This window comes from Phaethon lepturus, unplaced genomic scaffold (genome assembly GCF_000687285.1).
Source record: "Phaethon lepturus isolate BGI_N335 unplaced genomic scaffold, ASM68728v1 scaffold10541, whole genome shotgun sequence".
Taxonomy (NCBI): Eukaryota; Metazoa; Chordata; class Aves; order Phaethontiformes; family Phaethontidae; genus Phaethon; species Phaethon lepturus.
In genome coordinates this window covers 1-24,119 of record NW_010515537.1, presented here as the reverse complement: position 1 = coordinate 24,119, position 24,119 = coordinate 1, and the positions used below count along the sequence as shown (strand labels likewise).

The 24,119-nt window shown below is 41.0% G+C and overlaps 1 protein-coding gene across 1 annotated transcript in view; it reads left to right on the top strand.

The window, feature by feature from the left end:
* The window catches only part of LOC104627509 (inositol 1,4,5-trisphosphate receptor type 2), a 66,350-nt gene extending 44,151 nt beyond the window's left edge, over positions 1-22,199 (top strand). The window contains exons 17-25 of the mRNA XM_010295799.1: positions 1,422-1,595; positions 6,378-6,467; positions 6,624-6,749; positions 7,954-8,076; positions 9,642-9,842; positions 14,116-14,367; positions 15,995-16,120; positions 21,306-21,434; positions 22,035-22,199. Of these exons, the coding sequence (XP_010294101.1) occupies positions 1,422-1,595; positions 6,378-6,467; positions 6,624-6,749; positions 7,954-8,076; positions 9,642-9,842; positions 14,116-14,367; positions 15,995-16,120; positions 21,306-21,434; positions 22,035-22,199 (1,386 nt within the window). The remainder of the gene's footprint in view (positions 1-1,421; positions 1,596-6,377; positions 6,468-6,623; positions 6,750-7,953; positions 8,077-9,641; positions 9,843-14,115; positions 14,368-15,994; positions 16,121-21,305; positions 21,435-22,034) is intronic.
* The last annotated feature ends 1,920 nt before the right edge of the window (positions 22,200-24,119 follow it).

Sequence of the window (24,119 nt, the reverse complement as noted above, 5' to 3'; positions counted from 1 at the left end):
AGGATGGAGAGATCTGATGTCTCTGTCATCCAGCCCCATGACATCTCTGTTACATAACCCTGTATAACGTATGTTGATAAGACCATCGGAGGCTTATTTCAGGAGTTGGCTAACGTGTTGTCTCATCGTTACGTAAGATGTGGAGGTTTCTCTTGTTTAAACACAGATGAATGATAAAGACCTGGAAAGCTTTTGTTTAACGTTTTTGCAGTGCAGCGTAGTGGCCTCCCACCAGGTTGTGAAAGTTATGCCATGCTAGTTAGTTGCATAAATAGCTGTTATTCCCAGGTGAGCAAGGACCGAGTAGCTTAACATGTTTTTGTAAAGGATGAAAAAGGCTAATTGACAAATAAACAAAAAAAGACTGTAGAGAACATGGAATATGAATGTCTGCAGATGAGCAGCATTCATAAATTCTGTAAAATAACAAGGTTTTACCAAGCTAAGAGAGAAGATTATGAAAACTTTATATTACAAAATAGTGGATATTTGCCTGCATTTACTGATTTTTTTTTTTTTTAAAATATCCCTATCAGTGTTCTTGTCTGCCATGTGACCTTAATCTTTTACATAAGTATGATTTCTTAATAGTGCTTATTCATTTACTGTAAAGATTGTTGTTAGTTTTTTTGACTATTATCTTCATTAATAATCTTGTTAGGGCAAAGAGCATTACAAAGAAAGCAAATGCGTAGTTCATGCTAAATCAAGAACTACAAATAACAGTGAAAAAAACCCCAGATAATTTGAGCAGTACAAAAAAAGAAAAAGCGAAATTAGCCTTAGTAAGAGGTAACCACTCAGGTGGTGAGGAAATTGCATGAACTTGAAAGTCAGTTTGTGAGCTATATTCAAAGAAGTTTTTCTAAGTTGGCCTAACAGCATTAAAATCTGTTATTTTTCAATATTTGATTATGGGGATGTAGGTGATCATTAAAGTTGCTGGCCATTCTGACTTTTCTTTGGATGTCCCGATTCCTTGTCATTATCATCCTTTTTTTTTTTCTTGTGAAGTACTGGGCTGATGAGATAAGCTATTTCTAACTGTATTGCTTTAATACCATGTAACTGTATTGTTTTAGTACCATGAGAATCATAATCGGAGCTAACTCTGTGTAGAACTCATGCGCTTGTAAATCTGTGCTTGTGCTGAAAATGTTTCGCAGTGTAGTAAAGAAGGCGAGAGAATGTTGTGAAAATTATAACTATACTGTTCCGGGCAACTACAGTCTGCAGCTCTGTTAAAGGTTTTTGATGAATGGGGGCTAAAAAGCCTGCGTGTGCTCTGTTTCAATTTCATAGGAAAGGTTACATAAAGCACCTGAAAAGAGAGGCTTAGAATGGAGACTGTCAAGCAAATTACCCAGGCGTAAGTGCTGGTGCTACTGCTGTAATAGCTTTACAATTTTCTTTATTTCCAGGTTCAGTTGCTGGTGTCTAATCAAGATGTTGATAACTACAAGCAAATCAAGGCTGATCTTGATCAGCTACGTCTGACTGTGGAAAAATCAGAATTGTGGGTTGAGAAGAGCAGCAATTATGAGAGTGGAGAGGTGGGCGACAATCAAACCAAAGGGGGAGAAGAGCCAATAGAGGTGGGTTTAAAGCCTTTGCTGTTAGCATTGTTTCAATATTGATAGATAGTTTAATGAACAACTGTAAATTTGTGATCTGTGGTTAATTAAAGTAGCAAAGTGAGAATGTACGGTATTCTGACTGAGCTTTAGGAATAGACAGAATTTTATCAATATTCTTTCCTGCTGCTTTCAGTGACTGCGTTCTTCTGTCACGGAGCTGCCTTCCTTTCTGGCTAGCGAGCAAGCCACAGTGTGTTGCATCACGCTGTGGCCAAGAAAGTAATCTAGGTATCACATGTTGTCAGTTGTGTTGACTTGCTGGAAGAAAGGAGTGGACAGTATGTCTACTAGGGGAAAGGAGCACAATCAAACCCATATTTTCAAACATCACAAGTCATTCCACTCTCCACCAAACATAAGACTGACCTAAGAATATTGAGATTTTGCAGGCGATCTAACATTGGGGATTTTTGTCATCCCTTGTCATATCACACTCTCGGGTTACCTTGTGATTGGAGAAACTTTAGAACTTGAATCTGGAACCACGACGACCTGATTTTTTTTTTAATTTAATTGTTTTCGTTTTTTTTTTTTAATTTTGATTTTCAGTGAAAGCTGAAGCCCTCATGTAATCACCTAACTCCAGTATGAGTCTTTAAGGAAATGCAAAGTGTTGCAAGAGTTGCTGTGGTTGAGATTTGTGGTGTAACAGCAGATAGAGCAGGCTTTCTGACCAATATTGATTCCCACTTTTCCATTTTCATCAGAGAAAGTGGTGAGAGCTGAACAACTGCGGTTTCTGACACAGCACTTTCCTTACTCTCTTCCATGGTAGAGTCTTCCCCGGTGGCAAGAAAATGGGCAAGGAAGCCACCAGGGGAAGTTTAGTAGGAAACCGGGTGGAGATTATACAGCATTGTGAAGACAATGCATTGAGGAAGAGTAGGAGCCATTGAGAAGAGGTGGGATGTTTGCAGCTATCTATGACATACACTTGGCCTTTCACATGGGAAAGCAGATTTTAGGTGGCTTCATATGGGGGAAAATCTAACACCTCAAGGGAGAATCCTAATTTATTGGGCAGTGTAGGTCCTACTTTTTCTCTGATATAACTTAGCTGAATTTAGTGGTATCAGAACTGTGGAGGAATATGGACTTTATGAGCTTAAGTATGTGGGGTTTCCTACTTTCTTTCCTCAAGCATAAATCTAGTAGGAAGGAAAATGTTCCTTTATGTATTTAAGGAATGGAAAAGGTAATGGGGAAGCAGGATACAGGATTGCAGCAGGATATTTACAAGGTTTTTTAGCTGTAATACATTATAAAGGTGTAATAAGATCCTTTTTATTCCTATGGATAGCCCTGATAGCAAAGAAACTCCAGGAAGAGGGGACAAAGCGATGTGCTTGAAACAGGAGCATCTTTAAATAGGGTGTTTTCAGTGTTTTTTTTTTTTCCCATGAGACATCCATGAGTCTGGATGGATTGGCAGTGCTTCCATAGATGCACAATATTATCTCTGGCAGATCTGAAAGAGTATTGTGTCAGAACAGTAATATGTAATCTGCAAAACTGGTTAGATCATCTGGTGGTAATTCCATGAGAGCTGCGCCAGGTTACAATAGCTCAGAATCTTGTCCATTATTTTTTCCCCTGTTAAATTATTCTTTAACAGCCAGGAAATATTTTTACCTGGCAAAACTACTTTAGACAGTGAATACTCTCTTTGAGATCTTAAGTCATACGTACGAGGTGAGGTGCTGGTCATAACCTGCAATGTGTGAAGCAGGTGGCTAGCTTCAAGCAGATAAACACCCCTCTGACATCCCATGCTTTCTTGGAATGGATGCTGGGTATTCAGGCCTGAGCTGGATGAACCTCTAGGTCTTTAGGGAATATGCTTCATTTGCCTGTGCTTAATTTTTCCCAAACAACATAAGCGCGCACAAGGGCTTATATTACATTCTAGAACAGTCTTACGTTAATCCCAAGTTTCTGTCCTCACCAAAGCACAATGCAAGATTGGCATAAGAGTTTTAAAAAATCAAATGTATTTTTTTTGCCCTTAGGCTTCTGAGTCTTTTGGGGTAATTGTTTCCACCTTTCTATCACAACCTGGAGGGGCTAAAAACTTTTTTTTTGTCGTTTTTTTGCATTTGTTTAACTCCATAAATGAGATTTGTAGAAAAAAGGCCATGTTTTTCTAAATAAAGGGTCCAGAGTTCTCCACAGGAAAAACAACACATCTTATACCCATGCAGAATCTTCTTGATAGAAACTGGAGATCAGAATTGTAGGAACGAGTGCTTGGAGTTAGGTCAGACATAAATTAGACCATAGAGGATTAGGAGGAAATGCTGAAATTGATCTTGCATAACCGAGCCTTGCTTGAGAAGAGAAAAGCAGATAAACCCTGTTTACTTGGTTACCTCTATGGGTGTTACGAGTCTGTATAGATACCGTGGAAGATGGAAAATGTGGTCTTTATTGTCCTGTGATGGGAGTAGTAGCACCAGAAACACAGATCTGAGGAGGAGAAATAGATGGTCTGAGTGAAAGGGCTCTCAGATGAAGCTGGAATACAGTGCAGTGGTGTTTATAGAGCTTCTCATCTTCACCATCCGCTGAGAAAGTTCAGCGAGGTTTCAAGTGGTGCAAACTTTCAGCATCCTTAAGCGCCTGGCGTTCCCTTGCTCTCCTCCTTTTCTGGTCTCCAGCAGTTTGCTTTGGTCCTGGAGATGTTGAAACAAATATCTCCTGAAACATCATCTGTAGGTTGAGATTGTGAATTGAAACTTCTGAGAGTGTCCCTCATTCCCCTGGTAAGTAAATACAGCCTGAGGGTGGGAGGCAAATCTCTGCCACCGACGAGCGCCTCGCCGCAGCTGGCCAGCTGAGATGAGTGGGACTGTTTCAGCGGCGGGGAACTCCTTGGACTGAATGCTGGAATCTGGGCCTCCGTGGAGGGGCTAGAAAGAAAGGATCCTAAGACTGATGCAGAGTGGTATCCTGGGAATTTTACGGATAGAGGAAATAGTCTTTTACAGAGGATACCACTTCCTAAAGGTGGGGTGCTCGGACGAGAACCTGAGTTCTTTCTCTATGGCTCCCCGTCCCCTATGAAAAAGTGTGACAGAGAATGTCTGTCATGGCACGTAACGAGGCAAGATATGCAACTGAGTGTCTCTGGTATCCCAGTGGTGTGATTATCTCTTGATAACTACATCCCTGGCATACTCTTAGGTGGTCAATAAACAGGTTTGTATTTTCTTAAAGAGAAAGGGTAGATTCAGCAGTTTAATGCTGATCAGCACTTCCAGGTAAGACGTATAGTTCACATGGATTATAAAACTACTTTGATTGAGGAAGAATGCTGATAAAAGTAACAGGTAAATTAATCTTGGTTAACTCACGGTCCCAGAACAGAGGAGGGTGGTTGATTATAGCAAAGAGCCTGAAATATCTCCCAAAGTATTGATTCAAACGGCTAGAGAGAAGGCAGCATGCATACTAACAAACCTAAACAAATAAAAATCCACTGTTGTTGCATAGATCAACATGACCATGCTGAACAGCGGTGCTGACACTGTTATAAACAGCTTCCATGGCCAAGTGGTGCAGCTGTTCTTGCCCCACTGGAAATTAAGACCGGATGGGATTTATAGAACTCCTCATCTTCACCATCAGCTAAGAAAGTTCAGAGGGAGGTTTCAAGAGGTATAAACATTCAGATTGGTGTGCACGTCTGTGTTTTAGCATAATTCTCTAAAACAGTAGGAAGTTTGAGGACACAATGGAAACTCAGAAGCACACCTGTTTGGTTCTTTTTTATGCTATTACACCGGTTTACATCCTTGTGGTTATACTGTGAGGCAGTCTCAAGATCTGCTACAGTTTTTCTACATGCTTAATAATTTCAGTATTATTACTGAAAAAAATCTTTCAATTCGTTGTGTTTCCAGTTAAGAAAGGCTTACCATAGCTGGCAGCAATAAAAAATCAAACACTGCCATTATTCTAAGTGGAAGTATTTGTGTAGATGCTCTTCCATGTTTTGACTGAGATATGCATGGAAAGGTGCGTGGGTGTTGGCAGTTACTTGCTGACTTGATTTCTCTTATTTATCATACCCAGCTGGGGCTTTCTAAGAGCCAAGGCCCAGAGCATACGGCGTCATGACTGGCTGTTGCAGTTTAACATAAGGTTCTCATTTGTTTTTAAATCCTTTCCTGCATCATCCAGAGATAAGGAGAGAAGTGTCCTCTTCATGGAAGGAACATGTCTAATTTCCATGTGCTACTTGTTTCTGTACTGATGAGAACTCCACCCTACTTTTCTCAACTACAGATGTTGTCTTAAGTTCTTTCTCCAGACTTTTTAATGTTCATATACACAGAAGACTTTGTAATCTTTCCAGCTGTATTAGAGATTTTTGGAACAAGTGGTGGCTATTGAAATACACTTACGGTCCCTATTCTCATAGTAGCTGAAATCCTTGGGATGTCTGGTCTGTGATTTAGGGACGTATTCTTTTTTAGGAGGATCAGAAGCAAGAAGACATACAGTTAATTGCTTCAAATCATGTTGGAAATTTGAAACAAACAAAGGACTTCAATGTGAATCTTTTCATTTACTGGACTGGTGGATAAAGAATAAATGAGTCTTTTTCTTTATTATTTGTGTTATATCTGTTCCCTATGAGCTGCTGTAATACTTCTTCACTTGCTGTTATGAAATATAATTGGTTCATCTTGATGAAATTGCACTAGATCCCCACTTGTTGTGTGTTCTTTGTTACAGGAGTCAAATATTTTGAGTCCAATACAGGATGGGACCAAAAAGCCACAGATAGACAGCAATAAAAGCAATAACTACAATATTGTTAAAGAGGTTGGTATATCTGCCAAGGAACTTGCTTGACGTACTTGTTTGACAAGTAGATTTAGTAATTATTTTGAAACAATCTATTTTTTTTGTTTGTTTTTGTGTGACATGACTGGTTCTTTGCTTGCTCCTATGCTTATTTATTTGTTTATGTATTTATAGATTTTGATGCGACTCAGCAAACTTTGTGTTCAGAACAAAAAATGTCGAAATCAACAGCAGCGATTGCTGAAAAATATGGGCGCCCACTTGGTAGTCTTGGACCTTCTGCAGATACCCTATGAAAAGGTTATTATAATTTTAGTGGTAAAGATCATGAACTCAATAAAGGGAAAGACTTCGAGGCCCAAGAATCAATATGAATATTTCTTTTTCAACATAATTCAATCAACGATGGTACAAACATGAATTGATGATGCCATTTTCTACCTTAAGAATAATGGATTTGGGCCTAAATTTAAATATGGCTGCCTGCACAGAACAGGTTTTATGAAGAGTTTAGTGTTTACTGCCTTAGGTACCTGGATGTCACTGTGCTATCATCCCATTCCTGAAATAGGCAAGCCTTAGCTCTGCAGTCACTGCACAGTAAGAAGTATTGATTTCACAGAGCTCCTGGCAGGGTATCTAAATTCCACTGTTGGGTACTGATGGGAGTGCTGTTGTAGATACATAAGATACAAAAAGCTTTCAAGGATCAAGTCTTGAAATAATTTCTTTGTCTCTATGGTGGAAGCCTCTAACCTAGTTCCACTTGCAGGTTTTTTAGAAGATAATGTGATTTTGTGCTGATTTAGTGGCATTGAGCATACAAATGAATGATCTAGATAGCATTTTAAAGAGCACATCTTTCTAGATCTTATAGGAAGAATTGAGAGCAGACAAAACCTCATCTGGGCTATATTTTCCTGAGTGTTACACACTAATGTTATGTTATAGACACTGGGTTCAGCTATCTTCAGTAAAATGCTGCTTGTCCATATAGGTGGTTCGTCAAATCATAATTAGCATCCTATAGGATAGGAATATAAAATGGGGATGAAACTAGACATATATTTGTGTGGGAGTATATGAACATATACATTCATGTAAGTGTACACACATATGCACACATACATCTGTTTCTGTATGTAGGTATATAAAAGCCAAAGCTTTTCAAGAGCTTAAAATCAATGCAAGCTAGAGAGCTTTTTTTGAAATCAAGCCACTTAGCGCTTTTTTAAACTGGGAAATAATAACCGTGCGTGAGGAAATCTTACTTGGAGTTTGTGCTCCTACCGGTGACTCCCTATGGTCAAGTCGATTCAGAGTAGGGTACAGCCACTAATGAGCTCTGAAGGAAACTACATCAGTTGCTTTTGCTAGAGGGAGAATTCCTGCCCTGTGAAGGCTCAGGAGAATTGGCTTGTTCCTGGCTGAATTCACATTGTGCGGTTTTAACAAGTATGTTTAGGTACACCCAGCTGATTTCATTTGCCTTTTCTTTCTGCAGAGCGATGAAAAGATGAATGAAGTTATGAATTTAGCCCATACTTTTCTTCAGAATTTCTGTCGAGGAAATCCTCAGAATCAAGTTCTCCTCCACAAAAATCTCAACTTGTTCTTAACTCCAGGGGTAAGTATTTAATTTTAAGGAGAATATTATAAGTGGAAGTAAATTTGGACCTGCTGAAAAATGACACTGCTAAATAAATAGTTTCATTAAACTATGCCCTCTCTGCCTTCTCTTCTCTGTCCTTGTCTTTTCTCCCTTATTGTCTTCTCTCCTCTCTGCTGTCTGTTCTCCCTTACCATTGCTCTTTATGTCACTGTTTTAATATTGCCATCTTAAAAGTGGAAAAAATATTACCTGTGGGGTTTACTGGAAGTATCTATGAACATGTGTCACATCATGTTTAGCTTGACTCTGATCTTACTCATCCTAACTCACTCACAGATGGACTGTAAGTCAAGGTAGAAGATGCTGTGACTCTGCTGTCATGAGGGTTGTACGACAGCGGACTCAGACCCATACATTTTTGTTGATGATGCTTCCATTTGATTCAACTAATCTAAAATTTGATCTTTTATTAAATCATTGTCTTTACAATAAACCCTTTTGTCGTGGTCCCTTTGTCTGTATATATATGTGTGTGTGTTTACAGATATAGTCGTATAGAATGATACCTTGCTCAGTCTACTGAGCAAAACTTTCTTTTATTATAAAGAGTGTATTAGGGTATTAGGATTGTAGACCCCTGGTCTGCACATATTGGGAAGCATTTGTTCTGTTATTTTTTGTTTATGCTTTTTTTATGAAGTTAGTGAAAAATGCTGAGCTGACCACAGTAGGGACTAGTGCCCAGACTCCATCCTATACAACACTGACACTTAACTCAGGTGCCAAGTATAGAGCCTGCTTGCACTTGCATTTCTGTTTTTTTGAACTTGATCTTCTGATCATCCCAGTTACTGTGCTGTTGTTCACATTGTGGAGCAAACTCGGTGCAGATTCCTTTCAGATGACACTAAACAGAAAGGTGTACTCCAGGAGCACACCTGACCCTCACGAGCCTTTAGTCCAAGGGATTGAACTAGAGCAAGTTTGAAGCAAAATCCCCAAGAATGCATGAAGCCTGGGTGCTGAGTCCTCAGCAGCATCCCTTTCTGGCTTCGGATCCGCTCTTCTGGTACCGTGCTACTCGCCAAGAGAAACAGAGCCTTAGGCTCCCTCTGTAGTTAATGTGGAAAGAGATGTTCTCTCGGAGAATGATCAGGCTGCCCGTGCAATGATGTGCCTGCAGGAAATGCCTGTCTCTGTCAGCCATAGCAGGAACCAGAGGTGGCCTTTTTCTTGGTTGCCTCCATGCAAAGTGTGTTGGTGAGTGGGATGAATGTGGTCTCAGTTCTGTGCTCTAGCAGCGTAGCGTGTGTGTGTGTCTGTGTCTTCACCTTCCATATGGGCACTGATTTTATGTCCACTTCAGGACCATTTTGTACTCATAGGAAGTATGGAGAAATCCCACCATAAATGAAATCTAGCCCCCAAGGTCACTGCTTAATCACTGGGCTGGTGTACATTGGACGTTTCCAGTTTCCCTTTACCAGTGTGCCTTTCTGTAGCCTAGAGTCCTGTGAACCTTTCAATCTTAAAACAAATCTGCTCTTCTTATAAGGCTGTTTTGATTTTAATCTGTTTAGCTCCTGGAAGCTGAAACCATGCGGCACATCTTCATGAACAATTACCTTCTGTGTAACGAAATCAGTGAAAGAGTGGTGCAGCACTTTGTACACTGCATTGAGACCCATGGCCGTCATGTGGAGTACCTGCGTTTCCTGCAGACCATTGTGAAAGCAGATGGCAAATATGTGAAAAAATGCCAGGACATGGTAATGACAGAGGTAAGTGAAGGGTTTATCTGTTAATCACTGGTGTGATGTCTTTTTAACACGCTAGTATTTTGAGTTTGCTTTTTGTGCTCCTGATACCAATGGGCTATAATGGCATCATCGCTTTAGAATTTTAAACGGTATCACAAATAATGAATATTTTAGCAGACGGTTTTGGGAGTTTAATCTAATTTTGTAAGGCCATCTGTATAACTACTAGAAAGAAAACATGAGTGTTAGCATGGTGATACAGAGATGTCTATTTGTAGATGATGTAGCTTGGAAATCTCAGAGTTACATAAACCTTCATTTTCCTATACTGTAATTTAGGAACCCATTTACACACCAAGCTTGCCATATTTTGGCAACGTTTTGCCATATAAGAGGCCCTTACCCCTACGGATTTGTCTTAATAGTGTTGTAGATCATTTTTTTAGCACGTAACCATGTAACAATTATAGGTACTAGTTTCTACTTTTGCTTCTTTTGTTCCAGAGCATTTCTGTGAGAGTCAGTAGAGCTATTCTAACTTTAACTAGCTAGATTCAGAGTCTGACCCAGTAAATTCCAGAGAGTGGTTTGTGGACAAATCTTTTTGCCAGTAAAGTTGCAAGGAAAATACTTAATTGACTTCTCTGCAATTAGAATTTGATATATAGTGGGCATTATAAATGAGTCTTCAACTTGCAGACACTCGTGCATTTAACTGTAATTATGTTAACAGTTCAATGAGATTAATAAGTGGGTAAAGTTGAATATGGTGAAAAGTCCAGGTAGGATCAGAGTCGAAAGAACATTTTTCTTTACAAAGTGCATTTTTTTGGTGTTTTTTTCTGAAGAGACACCTTCACAAAGAAAACAGCGACAAGCTCTAGTTGTGGTATGAACAAAACTAAACCCAGCTGAAATTTTGTTCCACAGCAACAAAGAGGAAAAAATTCTAATTAAGAAAATAAAACTTCAGCCTACATGGATAACCTTTAATGGAATCCATGTCAACCTTTTCAATTTGACTGAAATGTTTTAACATGCATCAATTACAAGCCTTTGATTTACATAATTCAAACAGTTCTTGTGCCTTTGTGCTTTTGGATTTTTCCCCTTCCACCACAGCTTCTTGTAGGTTTTTACTTTCTCATCAAGCAAAATTTTTAGGTTTTTCTCAATTTAAATACATTTTATTCTTGACCTATAATAGCACGAAGATAAATTGTCACATTACGTTTTCAAGCTGACTGCATGATGAAAATCGAAATGAACTCGGATGTGACATTTACATCATGAGTCCTGCAGGAATTTGCTGGGGGGAGGGAGCACCTCTATTTTGATGAAAGAGAGTAAGATGATGATCTGTTTTAAAAAAAAAGTAAGAAATTACAGGTAAGTAATTATAATCTGTTAGAAAAGTATGCTAATAGTGAAATTTGAATGGCACTTGAATGGCAATCCGGTATAAAGGGAACGGTGTACCAAATGGTTGGAACTTGCCTTGGAGGCAGGGCAGTTTCTCCGTAGACAACTCAGATGTACTTTTTGACCTTAAACAAGTGCTGTAACTTCTTCTGCGCTTCCAGATGGGGCATGTAAAAAACTTGCCACAAGGCAAGATAGAGTATGAGTGTACAGCGTGCCTCAACTACTCCTGTGTTTTCTTTTACCCAGGGGAAGTATATTGTAGCTTATTCCTGTTTACTGGCAGTAAGGGATAAACTGATCATATTTACATGTTTTAGAAAGTGCGTAACAGATGGAGGAGCACCGTTGCGAAAGATAAAATCTTTCTTTGATAAAATCTACTGAACGTTCCCAATCTGGCTTATTCACTTGTTCTCATATCCTTGGTCCCCGTGTCTGTAGAGTGCTAGTAGTGATATTTACTGACCTGAAAGGTTCCTTAGGGCACTTTTTCTCATTACAAATATGCTTTGAGGTTCCTGGAAGAACAGTGCCTCTCTGTGCAAAAGGGAAAGCAGAATTTACTTTTGAACCAGATCAATGTGGCAGCAGAGTTTTCTATTATCTATAGTATTCTGGAGTGATACCTCGCAGAGTGTCAACAGCTGCTCCGATACTGGACAACCTTCATTATACTTGCACAGAATTTTTAACTCACTGAAAATACACTTTGGTGGAAGAAAATGCTGATGGGTTTTTTTTTGGTGTGGGTTTTTTTTCCCATCACCGAGCTCACGTTGCTCAGTGAGAGCTTGGGCTGACACGATACTTCTCTTCCTTTTCTGCCTTTAAAGGGACATAATTTTCTCTGCATGGGTCAATGTTTGGATGTCCTTTGCAAATCGTATTTAAAAGTGGCTAACTTGGGGAAAGGGGATGACATCTTCTTCTGTCCTTGCATTTACAATGATTACTTTGTCCCCCTCAGCTCTTCTTGTGCTGATGCAACATCATCTGATTTGGTTTGTGGTTCTTCACAGTCAGTATGTAGCAAGCATGCCATGCAATATCATGTTTCACAAGTTCACTATCTCCTGGTATTTCTCCTTCACTCATGAGCAATAGGTACATGAAAGGATGAGGGGTCAGTTTGACTTGATCTGATAAAATATCAAGAAATACTGGTACAGCTTAGGTCTGGATTTGGCATAAGAGTGTAACTCTGGGGGAACCTGGAAAGAGTCGTCTTCCCTCTCCTCTGTGCAAAATGTACACAAGTGGAAAATAACTATGGGAATGTGGTGAACAACTTAATAGAAAGTGACAGAGCATGTACCTTCCCAGAGGGCTCGGTGTGGATTTTTAAAATTATTTTGTATGTGAAATGTCCTAAAAGCACGATATTCCAGACATCAGTATTAAAAAGGCCAATTTTCCAATGTTTTGAATACTCATATTTCCTTTATTTTTTTTTTTGCCATTGAGCGCAATGAAACTAACGGTATCTGGGTCCCTGTACTGTCTCCTTCCTCCTCTCCAAGCACTTGCCCCTTTAAAAACTTTTTTTCTGTACTGTGGGTTGTCCAGAAAATGTCTATTTTAAAAAGTCACGAGTAGAAACATTTTAAAAACCCAAAAGTAAATAAGAAATAGGAACTACAGGAAAGACTGAATTCACAATTCATTCTACCAAATTGTCAAAGTAAAAATAAGCAAGAAACAGAGAAAACATGATCAGAAAAGTCGTAAATCCAAAATTTGAAATGTTGACACCCTGGCAAATATAATGAGATGTTTCTTGTCTTTTCTTTGTGGGACACTAATCTTAATTCCTGCTCTTGCTGCTTTCGCATTTCTCAACAGCTCCACCAACCTTTATTTCTACCCTCGAATTCAGTAAGCTAGGATTTCACGTCACGTGTAGACTTGGATATGTCAAGTGCCTCATTCACAAAGTACGCATAGCTGCTGTGCTGCCAAGGTGTGTACTGAACTAGGAAGGGTTTACGGGAGCTTATTTTCACCTGCACTGAGAGTGCGTTATGCTTAAAAGAAAAGCGACGGAGAGAAGACAGGACTACTGTCCCGTCCCAGCTCCGCTCGGGCTCACAGAGCAGCGCTGGCAGTAGGTATATTCGATGTACGCAGGGTTCAAAACGGGGTTGGAGCAAAGCTCTTCTGTGAGATCTGCTGAGATGGGGTGGCCAGCGTCCGCCTCCGCCTTGGACCCCTTGAGATGAGCAGTGCACTGGTAGCAAAATCAAATACTTGCCACATGCATCGGTTTTCTGTTGAACGGAGGTGCTGGCATGACACTGACAACGTCGAGACCCACCCGCCAAATTTGCATAGCTTGGGAAGAATTGTCCTCTGTTTCCGACGCGGAGCAAGGGCGCAGAAGAGGTTAGTTAGATTCCGGGTGAGCCACAGGCTTTTTGTGTGAGGTAGCATGGAAGTTTTAATCTCTCTGTACCTCAAGTCCCTATCTGTAAAACAGGGATAATCATGCACCCTGGCCTCACAGTAGGTGAGGGTAATTAATTAACTTCAAAGAAACATTGAGATGGTAGGAATAGTAAGGATGGCATACCGTCCTAGATAAACACAGAACTACATAGAAATTAAACTTCAAATTCGCCTTGTGTTAGCTCACTCCGTGGTGAGTTATACCAGATTTGCACTTAGGCAAAGTAGTAAGAACAGAAGTTTGCCTTGGATATTGTTTTGACATCTGCATTTGGGGTAAGCCACATCAGACTAATCTTTCGTTTTTTTTTCTTTTGACCACTTTCAATAGCTAGACGGTCTTTGCATCCTTAAAGGTAGAACAAAATAATTAAGCAGCTGACTGCAGTGCAGGGTGCTTAAAACTGTGTGGTATCTTTTTCAGCTGATAAATGGTGGTGAAGATGTGTTGATATTCTACAACGACAGAGCATCATTTCCAGTCCTGCTCCAAATGATGTGTTCAGAGCGAGATCGAGCGGACGAGAGCGGACCCTTAGCGTATCACATCACGCTAGTGGAATTGCTAGCGGCTTGTACGGAAGGAAAGAATGTATACACGGAGATCAAGTGCAATTCACTCCTGCCACTGGATGATATAGTGAGAGTAGTGACCCATGATGACTGCATACCTGAGGTAAGATTCACTGACTGAGGAAGCGGACTTGCCGTTTTTAGAAACTCAGAAAATGTTTTGTTGTTTATAGTATCTGGACAAGTCGAATATTTGCACAGAAAACAGGCTGGAAACAGGTGCTGTTTGTTAAGGTGAATAAATGAAAAAGGATAAGCCAGTATTTTCTTAAACAGAAGAATCTTTGTCCTCTTACGCTGCACCCTGATTGTCAGCTTTTTTGGGCAGAAACCTTGTTTTGTTTTCCTGGGTTTGTCCAGCCACTGTCAGAGTTTAATGCTCTGGTAACTTCTGGCTGTAGCTGCGAAGCCTCAACTGAGTGGTTTGTCAGGACAACGTTTTGCTGCTGCCTGAACTTGTTGGAAATGATGGGTAACATTCTGGCCATGCTGAAGCCAGAGGGACTTTTGGGTGAAGTCTCATTTTGTCAAATCCAATTGCAGTCCAGCAGATGTTTTTATTCACTGCATATAGCGGCCCAGTTCTGCAGCTGCTGCCGGTCGTGCTTCAGTAGGACTGCGATACCTCACACTGATCAGAAAGGGAGCGTTTTTTGGCACCAAACCTGATGTGATCAAAAGAAATCGTTGCACAGTCTTTGCAAGGAGCTTGCTCTGGTCCCGCGCATCGGTCAGAGGGATTTTTGCAGGCTATCTGGTGGAAAAATGTGGCTCATATCAACAGAACTGAGACCTGCAGGAGTAAAGACTCTGTCGTGCCGTGAAAAAGTCCCTCTGTGATCAACTGATTCTTTTCTTAAAAAGAAAAATGTTTGCTGTCCTCAAAAGTTCCTCCTAACATTAATTCCAACAGATGCTTTTTCTAAAGCCCAAACAAATAAAACCTGAAAATCTGACATGAGTTTTCTCCTGACTGCATTAAACTTGCTTATTATTAAACTTGCTATCTCCTCTCCTTTGACCGTGACACGAAATTTTCAGTGTATCTGCATATGTTTATATTTAATAAATACATTTCAGGCACTGGATATCCATTTTTGTGAGGTGCACATGCAGACTTGTAATGCAGGAGAGGGGTGAGACTGCAGTCCTCCTAAGCCCTGTGCTGCTGTGGCTGCAGTCCCAGTGCTGCATAACCCTTCTCTTCCATTTAGATCTGAGTTACACCCACCCTGAGTGCAAGTGCTGCAGTAGGACTCTCGGAATATAGGGATGGCAATTCCAGGTCTGCTGAAGACCTTTGTTTTTTATATTTGGCAAGCGTGTCACAAGGCATCAACCCACAGCAGTCAGCTGGCAAGTGCAGGGGTGTCCTGCATTTTGACAGCTCCTGGCTTTGGAGCCGGGCCCTCATAGTCTCAATATCATTTAAATATCAGATTTATTATTGGCTTGTTTGGGGCGGGCAGGGGTTATTTGTTAGAGTAAGAATGTTTGCAAAACCTTTCCATTTTTCTTCATGTGATCTTTCATCAAGTCCATTAATGCATTTGTTGCCGTGCTGCTTCCTAAATCTTCAGAACTGAACATATGTGTTATTACTGTTATTAGGGTTTGTTAGTACTGGGAGGATCATCTTTATTGTTCAGTGTTTTTGCAGACAGAAAGCAGCACGTTAAAGTTTTTTATGGTTCCGTTTCATATGGTTTGTGTTTTTGCTGTTCCTGCAGGTGAAAATTGCCTATGTTAATTTTGTTAACCACTGTTATGTGGACACTGAAGTGGAAATGAAAGAAATCTATGCCAGTAACCATATTTGGAAGTTATTTGAGAACTTTCTTGTTGATATGGCAAGGGTAAGCTTCATGAGATGTTAAATATTACAGTATAGTCATGGGTGGCAACTGAACCGGCGATATCTTTTTTTGGTGAACTTCCTTTATTAACTATTTTTTTCAAAGTTGACAATAGAATAGGTGGTTTTTTTTAAATGAAATATAATTTTAATTTTATTTGTCATCATTTATCCTGCTAATTGCTACAAGTCTTCTCTCTCTAAAAGGGCAACTTTCTCATTGCTTCCAGAAAAATAAATTGGATGCATGGTACAGGGTTGAAAATCTGTGTATGTCTTCTGGAAGCATATGTCACATGTCATTATGGTGGTGACTAAAAAAAACCCACAACTGTAATCTTCTTGCTTTACTCTGGTAGTGCACTGAGGATCAGGGATCAAGAAGTTCTTTGGCTCATGTTCTCTCTGTTTTTGTCTTTTATTCTACTGTCTTTTGTCTTTTTATTCTACTTTTATTCTCACCGCTGGTGCAAAAGGCAATGGTCTTTCAGAATACTGATTCATATATAAACTGTAGGCTGCAAGGTGATGGGGCACAGTTAGTACCGTAGCCGTTCAATTCCTGTGGACCCCAGTGAACTTCATGGTGTCATTACCTGTTGAATTAAGTTTCAAGTCAGAAGTTGAAGTAAGCTTCCATTCCCTGGTATTTTGGAGGCAGAAAACAAGGGAAATCTCATGACTTCCAGAACGATAAAATACAATAGTAGAGCCATGAGGGGATGCTAGTGTGACATAATGATTACAGCTTACATTACATATCCTTTTCTAGCAGGTAATGCTTCTTGTAAGAACTTAGTATTAGTACCAACTAATGGAGTTGCTCTTTTTGCTCAAGAAGTAGAACCACAGGTTTTTGGTGACTGGTGGATTGTATGTGATCTTTGATGCTGGACAGTATTTTGGAGATGTTACACGGCATGTTGTCGTAGTGCATGCCTATCTTTTCCCAGTCCGTGGTCCATTACATTTTATAATCCTTAATTTCTCACCCCTTGCATTCTTCATTTTGTTGAAATTAAACAACAAAAGGTAAAAGAATCTCAATTCAGTCCTGCAGCGGACATTTACCCTGAAGTAAGAGCCTGCCACAAAATAGTTTCTTTGAAACCTGTTGGGAGAAAATACCATGAATTTTCTCCTCTCAAAAGAATGAGTGCAAGGACTTGTGCTATATGATAGGCACTGGGACCTGCTAATTTCTCTGTGAAACAGAGAACTTATGGTTGGGTTTTTTCCTTTTTTTTTCCTGCGAACAGGTTCAGACAGGGACGTTTGTCCTCTCCTCTTTTGGTGGTAGCCATTTTCGGCAGTAATGAGACCTCTACAAACCCTGTTTTCCTGCCATTTGTCTTGTCTCTGTGGTCGTGTTCTACAGCGAAAGCCCTTCTGGACAAAACAAGCTCGTTTGAAAATTAAGATCAGAAACCTCCTTGGAGGGCAATTCTGATTTTTAACCTCGCTGTTTTTACCCTGGGAAGTATTTTCTCCTGTTCAGTTGCCTTTCTGGGCTGCCCTTTCCTGATGCATCCTGGCCCTGACCGTCTAAACAGACTACCCTCCCTAGCCCTTGAACGTGACCGGTTTTCTTTGCCCTTGGGCTAGAAGCAGACATGCAGAAAGAGGACTCTGCCCACAGCTCCCGTCCTGAGCCTGGAGACAACCTGCACCCTGCCACATGATGTGGAGTTGTCCTGAGGCTAGTGACCACTGAGCTTGTTTTCACATACCCTTCTCCTAAGAGAAATTAGACGCCAGGTCTTCAGAGGTGAAGAGTGAGGGTGTTATTAACGCTGTATTTTGTGTGTGCGTGTGCGTTCTGTTGGCACCAAAGGGCAAAGTGCAGGTTTGTTTTGCTCTCCTGCAAAGCCCTCGGGGCGGGTGCCTAATTAGTCCTTTTAATTTCCCGGTTAAGGGCTAGAAGAACTAAAAGAGCACGTCAGAAGTGCTCTGGCCAGCCCTGCTCTTCAGCCAGGCCCCTGTGGGTAGCCATGTCTTCCAGGTTATTGAGCGTATTTGTTCAGGTTTGGTTTTCCGGGGCCCCGGCAGAGCCCGTGTGTTATAAATCCATCAGCGTTACGTAGCTATCGGGACGGTTAGAACGCTGTCAGCCTCACGAAAAGATGTTACAATAGCTTTCAAAGCATTTAGAAAAAGAGCCCTTTGATCCTCTGTGTTCCAGTGAGCTCAAAGGGATGCCTTTGCATGGGGGAAGGGAAAATGCTTTTCTTTTAGCTGCTACAAATGCCTGTCAGTGGGTGAGTTTGTGAGCTTTGAGTCGGAGTCTGTTATTAGGGAGCACTAAGGTGGAAGATGGAAAGTGTTATCCTCAGGTTGGATTAAGCATTTAGAAAAAGAGCCCTTTGATCCTCTGTGTTCCAGTGAGCTCAAAGGGATGCCTTTGCATGGGGGAAGGGAAAATGCTTTTCTTTTAGCTGCTACAAATGCCTGTCAGTGGGTGAGTTTGTGAGCTTTGAGTCGGAGTCTGTTATTAGGGAGCACTAAGGTGGAAGATGGAAAGTGTTATCCTCAGGTTGGATTCTTTCCTTTTTTTTTGGGGGGGGGGGGGGGGGGACAACCTTGTTTTTTTCTCTTGGGGGGGGGGGGGAAGAGTAACCTATTTTTTTAATCTGTTTCTGGATCCAGGAAGGAAGTATTTAGTCCCCAACTGTCATTCTCTTTCAACAACGTGATACATTGCAAAGCAGGCGTGAGGCGGATTCATGTATAAATTCAGTTTGCCAAAAGCAGTCGCGCTTTCAAAGACACCCTGTTTCTACAGTTCCTGCCAACCTACTTTCTCCCGGGTATGACTTGAAGCATTGCGCTAAGCCAAGTGGGTGCTGCTGAAGGAAAGGCTTCCCCTTCCTGCGTGTGGCCCAGCCTGCAAGTCAGCAGCTGTAGTCTGAGCAGGATTAAAGAAAGAGCCAGGATCTGACAGCTGGAAAGTCATCCTGGCTTTCTCTGCAGAATTTTTGAAGCAGTATTCATGTGAGTTTCAGTCCCAAAGCCTCTTAAGGGGTTTTTAAACACTGCTTTCTCAATCTTCATCTCCGTTTCATGCATTTCAGGTTTTTTCTTCCGTGGGGAAACATTTTTCAGTCCCCACAGGGCAGAGGGATAAGAACAAGTGAGAGGATTTCCGAATTCCTTCTGTGCTGGGAATTTTTCAGACTGGTGTTGGAGCAGAGTGGCATCCCCACATATGGCTCTCCTTTTTAGGCAAGCAAAGGGGAAAGCTTAAAAGCATTTTGGAATTCAGGTTTGGTCATTTCTGAATTCACCGTGCTAGCACCGCGCAGCGCTCTCTCTTCCCATTGGGATCACGAGCGCCGAGCCTCTGAGCTACTGGTTCCAGCCAAAATTGGCATGCATGTTAATTAAAGGCAGAAGAACTTCAAGAGGTTTTTAGTTCTATGATTTTTTTTTTTTTTTTTTGAAAAAAGTTTTGATTATTGGCTGAATCTGTTACTTCCATGAGGACTGGGGGGGTGGTGGTGGTGGTGTCATACTTTTCCCAAAACTGAAGGGCTGAAGAGGGTATGTCATTTTAGCCACCGTTGCATCTCTGATCAAAATCCTTCCTTTACTGAGGTGATAAAAAATGCACTACGTGGGGGCATGACTTAGTTATCTGACACATTTTAGAAAAACAGATAAGCAAAGCTCCTCAAGATACCTCATTCCTGTAGGTCTCAAGTTATCTTTGGTTATTCCGTTGCTTACCGTATGACAATGCTTGTGTGTTAGACTCCACTCAGAATGCTTTTGTGTTCCCGTGAGCTGTATCTTCCCCTGAGCAAGGCTGCTTTTGGATGTCACGTCAGTAACCTTCTTAAAATGCTCCTGGTGCAATTGCTGTCTTGTAGTGTCCCAAGTGTGACAGTGGCAGTGTGCAATTAGAGAGAATGTTTGCCCTGTGGATTATCTTTCTGCTTCTGTCACCAACTTTTCTCTGTGACCTTAAGCAATTCACTCAGCTTCTCTGGACTTGAGTTCCCCATCCATAAAGCAATGTAATGGTAAGTGTGTACCACGCACGTACGTGATTGTGTGTTAAATGCTCAGATAGTAACGTGAAGGCTACCCCAAAAGTCTATAAACAAAATAAATTCTGCTCTCGCATACGCTCCCTAGATCATTGCAGTAGTCTGTGGCTTGCATAGGTGAAAGAGAGAACAGCTTTGCCTTTCATTTCTTGTTAAAGATGACTAGAACTGCTTATTTAAAGGCTGTTGAAAAGGTTGTATGAGTGTCTCGCCTTTCTCACCGTGTTTGGCTCTCTGTAGACTCCTTTTAGTACTGTTACCACTGACACATACAAAGTCAAAATGATTCTCTATACATGTCCAGAAATGTTGAAAAGAAATAAAGAAATAAAAGAAATACTGAAGGATGCAATCCACCCCAGTAATTTTTTTCCTTTCTTTAAGCATGACATCTTTATGCATCAACAAACTTTTAGTGTTGTACCAAAGGGTGCCTTCAGGAATCTTTTGTACAAATCCTCCCACCGTTTAATCATCCTTCTGCGCTCCTGTGTTGTCCCAGTACCATCCATTCTCTTCTTTCATTGTTTTTAGCTTGTGTTTTGTATTTTCCCCATGTGGCTTTCCTAAGTAATGTTGTCTGTCTTACAGTTTACAATCCTAAAGGCTGTTGGTATTGACTAAGCTATTTCCTTTCTTTCCCTCTTTTTTTAACATTTTTCCTGCAAATGAGCTTCACCTTTGCCACCCATTTGTGGTGATTGATTGTACAGAGAAGTTTAAACATTCCGTGAAGCCTTTCTGACCTAATGTGTTTATGTCTCATCTGTCTCTAAAGCGTCTTCCAACCTAGCCCCACAATGGGAGGAAAGGCCCATTTTCTTCTTGCATCTGTCTAAATGTGTAAGTGGCATGCAATGTGCTGATTTAGGGGGATCTTTTTTCGTGGTGTGGGAAAGAGAGCTGGTTCAGAAGAGAAGGGGATTCAAAAGGCAATGTGGACCTCCAATAAGAAAGATAAGCTATGACAAACACAGCTCAATCTCCGAGATCATTATCTCTGTTAGATTTTGTATAAAAAACATTTGCTTTTGTACTAAGAACAAATATTACATGCGTTATAAATAAATACAAAATAAGAGAGCTTGCTTATTTAAAAGAACTAAAATCTCATTGTTTCCTCCTTCTTCCCTGTAGGTTTGTAACGCAACCACAGATCGTAAACATGCAGACACATCTCTGGAGAAATATGTTACTGAGCCCGTAATGAACATTGTGAGTGGCTTCTTCAATTCACCGTTTTCAGATAACAGCACCAGCCTCCAGGTGAGGAAAAGAGAGCCAGACAAATATGTAATGCAGACCATTAATAAGATACCTTCTGCTAGCCAGATAGGAATGCTGTATCTTTACATCCTCCTTTAATCTCTCCGTCCCCTCTCATGCCACTGGCTAGCAGTTTAATTCCTCCTTAAAACACTTACTCTTAATTTTTTTAATAAAACCCTTACAGCTGTGAACCATCAGACAGCTCAATACGGTCAGATTTACTCCTGGCTCATGTGAATTCATTGGAGGGGGTATCTTTGCAAAATCAAGGTCCGTCTTTGTATTTGCGTGAGAAAAATGCTTTGCCCTATGACAAAAGGGACACATACCTGAGAAGCGGGAATACTCCTCCATCGTTGTGCTCTGCTTGATATCAGTTGCGATCTGAATGAAAATTGCATGTTTTTGCCTTTTTAGGGGTGCAGCATTTGATTTCTTTTCCCTCCTGTCCTGAAGAGCAAAGATAATTTAATGGGGATGTAACTTGAGTCTACAAGCTACAAACCCCTTGCATGTGGTTTAGATTGTGTCAAACCATAGGGCAGTTGCGAGGAGATTCTAAAGGATACAATTCCATGTTTATCTTTTTGTTTCCAGACACATCAGCCTGTTTTTATTCAGCTGCTGCAATCTGCTTTTAGAATTTACAACTGTACCTGGCCAAACCCAACGCAGAAAGCTTCAGTGGAATCATGTATCAAGACTTTGGCTGAAGTGGGTAGGTGCCAGGTTTTACTTGCATTACTGTTCTCTGTGTTTTAAGATCAGACTTACTTGAGATTGAACAGTTTTTAATTTGACTCTACTATCCTGAAATTGTGACAGCGGTGATTTCAGAAGTCCCACTTTCTGAGGCTAAATTCTTCCTCCTTTTATAACCCGTTCAGGTCTGTCCAGTCAAAGAGGGTTTTTAGGTGAAACCTATAGGTCAGAGAGATGTTTGCTAAGTGAGTGATGGCTGAACTTTGCCTCAAGCAAGTTATGATATTAAAACCCAACATAAGCCATGAGAAAACCTGGACATTTCTAGTCATGCTGGGCTGCATTTGCACAAGCTGTTGTAAGCAGCGATGCATAGCAGTTGTGCATCAGAGAACACCCGTCGTTTTTCCCCTCATTTCCTGGGAGATGCATTTGTTACTGTCAGTCATGGCCCTGGGCTTGTTCAGGTTTTGTCCCATCAGGGAACTGGGGATGGAAGCCACAGTTGTGCCACTCCATAGCTTCTCTGCTTACTCCTCACCATCAGGCCCGCTCATTTACTGCAGTTACACAGTCAGCCTTGTCATGGGAATATTGCCTTGCACTGGCACCAAGACCAAATCTGGCCCTCAGGGCAGCTAATAAGCCACATGCTTTCAAATAAATTCAAATACCATGTTGAAGTGGAAGATCTAAAACTTCTTATCCTACAATAAAAAAGCTTCTTCACCACCCCATAACTAAGTCTGGCAAAAGTTCATTCTTAAGTTACGTTTCTGTTACTGCAGTTTTAAAGTCTTCTGCCATGACAGAAAAAAGGATTATCCAATACAGTTTCTAAAAGTCAGTCATTCTGGTTACTTGTAGAATAAGGTTCTGCTCAGTGTGAATCAAAACTGAGTAGAGGCAGAGATATATAGAATATATATATAGAGATATAGATAGATATAGAATTTGGCTAAATTCTATCATTGATGCAATTTTTTAAAAAGTTTTAATAAATAATGATAAAAGAATATGAGAGAGTCCCATAACCATCTGCAGCATCTGTGGCATTGCAACGACCAACTCTAACTTTAGATTTCTGGAATAGCTTTACAGGAGTATCATTTAACGTTTTAGCCAAACCATGTGATTAACTTTTTGTGTGAAGGAGAATAAGCAGTTACCTAAAAACCCAGCAGCTTTCAATTGTTTCATTTGTTGTGCAAATGATTTAATTATGGACCCATCTGGCAAGAGAACTTGGGAAGTTGAAGACATTTTATTTCCTTTATGCTACAGCTACTACAGTCTCAAATAAAGCTCTAGCCCTACAAATCCTTGTTTGTGTGTCTAACTCTGCTCTCCTCTGGCAGTTCTGGAAAGAGTCATCAGTAAATGACTTCCTGGGGAGTCTGAGGAAAGAGGGAAGAAGTAGGGCAGGTCAGGGCATTTTTGAGACCGAGCATGCCCTACGTGTGCTTCTAGACAGCTCGGCATCTTCGTTTCTGTAAAAACTCTAAAATCAAACTCTAGCTCAGAGAGGACGCTGTGTTCCCTCACTGCCATGAGGGTATTCGGAGACACCCGAGCACAGTGCCGAGACAGCCACGCTGGACCCGTCCCCACAGCAGCCTGGCAGGGGCAGCGTGGGTCCCCTCGGTGGGGCGGACAGACCCCGCGTCTCGGGCAGGTGAGCGGGCTGGCGGTCCTCGGCAGGTAACTTCTGTGCACCCCTTGTTCCGGGGGGAGGCGAGGGGAAATCCCCAACGCAAGGCGTGGCTGACGGCTTGTGTTTTCTGCAGATACATGACTTCGTTCCCTGTTTGGTAAATTTAATTTCTACCTCCGCTGTAGTCTTCTCCTTCACTTCATTCCTTTTTCTGGTTTATGGAGGTGGTTTACAGTTGTGGGTTTGGTTTTGGTGTTTTTTAACAAGTAAGCTCTTGTGCTGTCCTACGGGTCCAAGCTTCTCGCTGCTCTGGCTTCCCACCCGCA